Here is a 7,909-nt window from a genome sequence, read left to right as displayed (position 1 = left end):
ATAATTTAATCATACAAACGTTCATCAAACATACAGAAAAAAAGCTTTCATCTGTTTGCTCTTCCTTACTCATAAATGTGCTGTTGTATGAGTTTAGTGCCAACTGATTCATTCTGCAGTCTGACCTATGGAAACATCAGAGACATTACACAAACATACAAAAAAAAGAAAGAAAAAGAAGCACACTTCACTCGATATAAGACATCATGGACATTGTATACCTTTCATTGCAGGGAGAAACTTTTATCATTGACATTTGGGACAGAAAACGCACAACTGTTCTGTGACACGGCAAGAAGCCCGGAGATCCTAAGCATCTGTTGATCACGAAGAGTTGTAGTATTGGCTGGTGGTGTAATGTTGTCAAAGCTCAGTATCCCAGGGGCCAACTGTTGGTGCCCCACTGAAATGAGGGTTCACCTGACAAGATGGTCGAAGTCAAGCGGTTGTGAATAACAGATAAAATCACAGTCTATAAAGCCTTAAGGACTTAAGTGTACTGGAACTACAAATGAACGTAATGAGGAGGAGAAACTACTGAACAGGCGTATTTGGCATGGAGGCCGCATTACTCAGTGCATAGATCAGCCAGTTAGTGCAAGTTGAGCATTCAGTAACAATTCTTAAGGAAAAATCAACTGTAAATGTCATTTGATCCTTATACTACTGGTTTGTTTGGTTAAGTTTGCATCTTGAATGAGCAAATGAGATTACAATTTAAGATCTGTTTAATTTGAGATGCTCATTGATGATCAACATAAACACTCTGATAGTCAGATGTGGAATGCCCTTAGCATAATTTTAACAAGGGACAGGAAAATCCAGACAAAATTAAACGGTGTCAGTTCAAGGCAAATACACAATGTAGAATCTTTGGGTAAATGAAAACGCTTTCCAAAAATGTTATGCCTATTATTCTACATTCATCAAATACATTCAACTCAAGATGATAAAAGCAAGAGGCTTCACAAGACTGCTTTAAAATGACAATTCACCAAGTTATACAATGCCACAGAACACATTTATGTCTGAAAAAATGATTTAAATTCTTCAATGCCATGCATTTGACTTGAATTCAATAGAATTTGTGTTACTGTAGTCATGTACCCCAAAAGGTACGTCTTACAAAAATGAAAAAACACCCTAAATCAGATGTTCCATACATTAATCCTATTATCAGGGGCAGTTTAATTTGCAAACATGCAAAACTCTACTAAAGCTTAGATCCAGAGAATGACTGGTAACACTTTACTAACTGGGTAGACTTGATTATTGATAGGTTATGACGTTTTATAATAGTATGTGGCCAATTAGGAACCCTTACAGGCTGATAACATGTCTCTTCATGAAACAAACTATGGCTGTAATTTAATTTGGTTATAGGACACTTACAGCTCTTATTGTGTGCAACCTTCATTGGCTCTGTTTTGAGTTTTTATACCAAGTAAGTTTCAATTTCCCAATGTTTGATTCCTACCACTGAAGTAGCTACACAAAGATCTGCTTTACAAAAAAACACATGATATACTGGCTCTAATTCCTAGCTTTAGAACATAATTATCCATGCACACTAATCTAGGCAAAACTGTCCAAAATCATAGGAGCCATATATGTGTATTCTGTTTTGTAGTGGGGATTTTATCTTCAACTGAAAATGTTAATGAATGACTCTCTCTAGTGGAGGAATATTATACTGCATCTCAACTTGTAGGTACTATGATAGCATAGAAATTATTGACCAGGATGCATGGGTCATGTTGAGAAAAACGAGTAAAACTTGATTGGCCTTTAAATGAACATTCCTTAGAAATTACCCATATTACACACAACATTAGATATATTCCTGGAGGTTGTCTCTATTCTCCATGTCTTAAAAAAGTGTACATTAAAAAATTAAGATAAAAAGTAAACAGTGAAGTCCTATGGTTGGTTTCAGAAACACCCATGTTATTAGATGGAGATAGGCCGAATCAGTCAAGAAAACCAACCAATTTAAAGTCAGAGCAGAAACCGGAGAATCAGTTGGCAAAATAAATGGCTTTTCCTCCCAAGTCTCTCTTTCAGGTTGCACAATGCACCACACACACGTACACAAATTCACACATACACACTCCTGTCATCATTGTTTCATCTGCACTCTGACAACTAAAAAAAAAAACCCCAAATAAAAGTTCAGAAAAAAGTTATCTCTCAAAAAAGACTCATAGCACTCATTTTTTTTAACTTAGCATTCACACATGCATACAGTGGATATGGGATGTTGGTTGAGCTGTATGTCAAGAGCATTGGCCTCTGGTTGCTTAAAGTGTAGCTGAAGTGGAGACGGGCTTTGCATAAAGTGTTTGTATGAATCTCCAGACTCTCCACCAGCTACCGGTAAAGCCTCTTCTTTCTCGTATCGGTGTGACGGATTCCAGAGGTGCAGCGCTGCTTGACAATCCCCATGTTTTAAGAGTGCCCGAATGGATAGGGCCCGTGTATACCCTGCAGGGGAGGGAAATTATTAAACACAAAAAAAGTAATGCAGGAAATGCAATATAGCAATATTGACCTCAGGGTTGAAATGGATTTACTTTCAATTCACGCAGTTTCAAATGTAAATCCAAACTGCACTTTCCATAAGAATGACAGACCCGTCATTCTCAACAATTTCTTTACAGATTAGATGCAAATAGCAAAAGATTTCCAGTTTTGGAAATTATTCTTGTGATTATTATGGAAGGAATGAGGAATTCACCCCAACCCTGGTTCACTTGGTAGTGTGTCATGCTAGCAGTGATGTGGGGAATCTCCTTGCCCTTACCTGGTTATAAGTCACTACTGATAGATTGCTTTGTAGACTGTTTGCTGCTATATTCACTGAATTGTGTGAAAGTCCATTCTGATCTTGTTGCAGCTGGTTAGGGGCGCCCTGCCAATGTTCCTCAGCGTCCTTATGACTGCTGTCATCGTGGAGACTGTTGTCGTTGGGGTGTTTACTCTTCTGCGGCGAGGCAAAGGGGTTGTAGTCTCCCTCCAGGCTGCGGTGAGGCTGGGTGTTGAACTCGGCCTGGAAAGAAGAAAGCTGCTGCGTGACGCCAAGCAGGCCTCCGACCTCCACGCTCAGGATCACCCAGATCACATCTGACGAGAGAAACAAACAGCACTTCACCATGTAGAAAGCAACTAACACTGCAAGAAAATAAGGTACAGAGTTGTACCTTATGTCACTGGGGCAAAAGGTTCAACTCTGTACCATATTTTCTGAGATCAGCATCTTGAACAAGCCACACAACACATCTAGACGCTATGGGTTTTTAAACCAATACAGATATTTCTGGATTAAAGCATGACCATTTTCATGCCAAAACTCCCCCAAAATTAAGCTAAACATTAAAAATTCCAACAAGTATTCAGGGTTTTCCTTGGCAAGGTGGAAAAACCTCTGAAACTACATTTAGAACTCTGCATTGAAACCCAGGATATTAATAATGATATTCAATAATGAATAATGAATATACTAAATAAACAAATATAATCAATAATGGATAATGATAATAATAACATATTGATGCACATGTGTGGAATCCCAGCAAAATGTCACAGAAACCATTCAGGTTAAGGGTTTCCCATAGACAACCAGGGTAGTATTGATCAGTTATATAATAAATCAAATGAAATATGTATAAATATATAAAACACAATTAAATATACTTTTTTTGATACCTTTCCTCCACAAATCCTCATTCTCTATGCCTGGCTTTAAGCAAAATCTAAGATGAATTTGAAGTGCCCCATGACAGCAGTTTTTCATTATTGCTCTCAGATTAGTGATCTTACTTTTCCAAAATTCAAGGCATCTGACAGTGTAAGGTGAGGATTCATCACTGTGAAAGCCTAAATTAAATATTCAGGCCTAGCATTCATTTTAATTGGGTATCCTTAAATTGATTAATATAGGCTTAAGTGGGCAAGTCTTGGAGGATTTCCTGTCAGCATCCATCATACACTTTGAAATTGCAAGACGACATAAATCAATGAGATGAACGACTCTTACTTTAAGTAGGTTGTGCTAATTTAATTCGCAACTGATGGCCCATCCAATCTTTTAATAGTTTTTTCAGCACTGAATGCATGCAGGAATCATCTGACAGTTAACTTTCTGTCCTGCCTGTTGTCTACCGCTGCTAATTGCATCACATCCTCCATGTCAGTAGCCCAGTTCATTGGCAATAGTAGACATGTACTTCTCGAAACTGTCATCCAATGGGATGGCTTTAGTCGTGTAGATAATTAGTCTATTTGAAAATGGCAGTACATTATTTCAGGTTCAGTGCAGAGCAAATCTTTACAATTATGACATGCAAGCAAGATAGAGAAAATAAATCCAGTATTTCATTGAAAGGATGGCAGCTTCATAGGTGGGATGACAACTTCGGTTGGGGCTACCCAATGGTACTGAACACATCAGGGGCAAAGCAGCAATTCAAATTTCTTTGTGGTGTGAAGTTTGCTGTCCTCACCTCCATAGAAGAGTCCAGTAGCTGTGCACATCCTCCACTGGCCCTGGTACATTCCAGGAGACACGGGGCTCTGCATCTGCACACTAACATCAGCCATTTCCTGTGGGTCTAGAGACCGCACCATCACCATGTTTACATGACCAAACTGATCCCCTCCAACGTACTTCAGAGAAACCCCAGGAGGCCACGACTCTGCACCTGTAAGACAAACAGATAGTTGTACTGAACTCAGCATGACAAATCATGACAACTCATGACTTAGTACTAGTCCAGGAAGTGGCTTTATCTTTAGGTTTCATTTACTATAGGTCCGGTGTTAGCTCTATACTGTAACAAATTTAAACATAGCCATTTTTCCAGAAATAGGCACTGTGTCCGTTCCAGCAGACCTACCTGTGTTCTGTACTCTCCAGGTCTTTGTGAAAGGTGTATCAGGTGGAACTGACTCGCCCTCCCCAATCGTCACATCCTCCACAAAGGACATGCATGGTGCATTGATGTTGGGGCTCTCAAAGTCATAGTAGGCTCCAATGGCTGCTTGTAAATTCCTAGGGCAGAAGGAGTAAGAAATCTAAGTGATGTGTACAGACACAGGGAGGATTTGTGAAGAGGAAATCCTTAATGATGTTTGCACAGCCATGAAGACTACATAGGGGATCTGTGGGATATTGCCTATCATTTTCAGCATTTCCTTAACATTCATGCAACATCAACTGCAGTGAATTAAATCTTTCATAGCATCGCATTCAAGTGTCATTTCCAATGACACATCTAAAAGTGAAAAGAAATGTAAACAACATCTCAGTCTAATTCAAATCCATAAATTGTGGCCACCAACTGAGATGTCTGCAAACCAAGTGAGTTTCAGAATGGCTGCTCCCTGAGACATGCTTGTCATACATAAACCAGCAGTTTTATTTTTAGAAGGCCCGTTCCAGGGAAGCTATTACACGACATCACGTGACAGCTCCTCACACTACAGCCAGGACTGCTTGTGTCATCCTGCATACTAGGCCTACATGGGTATCATATATGCTCTGGAAAAGATCGTTTGAAAAAAAACGGTAGGTAACAACAAAGATTCACGAATTAAATATTCCTTTCACATCGGGACTTTGCATTACCCACATAACGTTGCAACATGTTAGGCTAATTTGTCACCGGAATTCCCATTTCTCAAGTCCTAAAACAAGTCTGCTTCAAGCACTTTGGTCCCCATCGATGCTAGCTAGTTAACTCATTTCAATTCGTGATCGAGATTACTTTGTACAGGCACAGTGAGGTAAATATTCACCAGGCTTGCAACACTGTTGTACGAGCTTTGAGCTACAGCTAGAGAACTGCAGGCGGCGTGTCGTTAGGTTACGTAATATAGCTGCAGCTAGCAACGCTGCTGCTGTGGCAGACACGTAATGTACAGGTTTTCTTGGATGGCTGGTGAAATATAACATGCCACCGTTAAATAATGGACGCGTAGCACGTTGCTTACAAACAGAATGAACAACAAATAAAAGATTGGGAGAAAACATTAATGACCTTTTGATAACACCTACTACCAAAAATAGTACACGAGACCGCCAGCAGTGATACGATTGTCGTAAATTAAAGGTGGGTGAACTATGACCTCCACAGTCAGTACTCATGAGGCAGACAACCAAGAATATTACCAAAATTAAATGACTCTTTCAGAAACCCCCACCCCCACTGATTTATGCCTGTTTTGCCCCTATCTTGGTGAAAGTTTCGGTTTGATACTTGCTAATGATACATACTACGAATTTATTTCATAAGAGTGTATCTCAACCTAGAAAGAAGGTAAACTCCATTTCGCAAATAAAAAAGAAGGTAAGCTAAACAATTTAAATTGTTGTACCCTCCACTGAATCCCTGACAGGCAATCAAAAGTCAGAGACACTGGCTGAGCTAAGTTAGCATTCAGCGTTACGTTAGCTAACGCTAGCTGTCAGTGTACCCACTCTTAGCTACATAACCTAACGCCAACCTATCACTTACTGTATTAGCAGTCGTCTGAAAACGATAAAGTTTCCTATGATTTAATCCATTTCCCCGGAAGGTACGGGCTTTGTATCGTAAGAACCTTTATAGATAGCTAGTTAACGTTAAGTGACCACACACACAGCAGGCCAAGCAAGTCCCCGAGCTCACCAGTTGGTCATGTCCAGGAAGAAGGCGCATCCAGCTGGGTTCAGTTGAAACCCAAGGAGTCTCTGAAACTCCGATATAAGGATATCTTTATCTGTCGTGCCCATGCAGCTGAATTTCTGCATGAGCTCTGGGTCCAGGTCCAGATCCATGCCCTCCATCGCGGATTTCCCTGGACAGAGACAGGGGCTTCTCTCCTAATTTAGTCCGAGGCCTCGGTTTGTCATAACAAAACTCAATAACAACGCCAAGTGCGCATGTCACATGATGACAGTTGTAGTACCTGAGTACTACAGGCCCAGATAAGAAAAGGCTGACCTCTGCTTGGAAGAAAAAAAACAAAAAAAACCCTTACAAACTGTACTGAATCAAATACAGTCTTCTTTATTGTTTTTAATTACTTTTAATTACTTTTGCGGCTGCGAAATTGTGCTATTCACAACCCTTTATTATCATAAACTTTGTGGTAGGCTGTAGTTTAGCTTAATTTATTCAAACCCCTCTGTCCTAGCAAAGCTCATGCTATTCATGAGAACTGTTATTTTTGTCTACGGGAAGGTGAAAAATGTGAATATTTTTGCTTGTTTTCTGTTGAAATGTATGGTCGTCTGCATTATGAATATAATAATAAGAAAGCAATTAAACCATAAGTCTAGTTTAAGAAAATGCGATTAATTTAATTGATCATTTGTTATTTTACCCAAACTTTCTTTGTTTTATTTCATTTTTTTCTGTGTCTGTTTATTTAAATGTTAAATGTTCTTTATAAACGTTTATTTAAATCGTAACTTTGATCTCAGTGCTTTGTTTTTTTTTATGTTACGAAGACAATTGTGATATTAACAAGTTATGCGAAATGAATGGTTGATATCTGTATTATATTTCAATTCAATAAAGAGCAATGGGGGGGAAAGAGCAATGGGGATTTTTGTAATGACTACATGCAGCCAGCAGGGGTTGCTAGTTGACACTTTCCCTCCCGTCGCTTCTTATCAAGAGGGTTACGCAAGTTACGTAGCTGGAAAAGATTCTGTGCATTTTACGTGAGATTTACGCAAGGAGGGGGCTACATACTACAGCTAAGCGGGTTTAGTACGAGGACAGCACTATGCAACAACCAATGTATAACATTTTCTCTCCATACTTGTTGTCATCAAGCAACGGTGTTTATATTTGTCTTATTTCTGTTTTCATTGAAATATTTTGGCGTGCTTCGTGGGATTTTCTTAACCACCTCCCACTGG

The 7,909-nt window shown here is 39.3% G+C and overlaps 1 protein-coding gene across 2 annotated transcripts; it reads right to left on the bottom strand.

Annotated features, from left to right (window-relative positions):
• LOC139647309 (protein ILRUN-like) lies at positions 1-6,884 on the bottom strand. Of its 2 annotated transcripts, XM_071523192.1 has the most exons (5): positions 6,669-6,884; positions 4,896-5,050; positions 4,503-4,700; positions 2,804-3,123; positions 1-2,484 (listed from the first exon to the last, which is right to left on the bottom strand). In XM_071523192.1, exons 1-5 carry the CDS (start codon positions 6,824-6,826, stop codon positions 2,449-2,451), a joined length of 867 nt encoding a protein of 288 aa, XP_071379293.1. In that variant the 5' UTR covers positions 6,827-6,884; the 3' UTR covers positions 1-2,448. The 2 variants fall into 2 exon arrangements, with proteins under 2 accessions (XP_071379293.1, XP_071379294.1); XM_071523193.1 differs by lacking the exon at positions 4,503-4,700.
• Between the last annotated feature and the right edge of the window lie 1,025 nt (positions 6,885-7,909).

Source organism: Centroberyx affinis, unplaced genomic scaffold (assembly GCF_046629955.1).
Source record: "Centroberyx affinis isolate AG114_WGS23_722 - 3 ecotype Tasmania unplaced genomic scaffold, CSIRO-AGI_Caff_v1 ptg001072l_1, whole genome shotgun sequence".
NCBI lineage: Eukaryota > Metazoa > Chordata > Actinopteri > Beryciformes > Berycidae > Centroberyx > Centroberyx affinis.
This window is presented reverse-complemented; position numbering and strand designations above follow the sequence as displayed.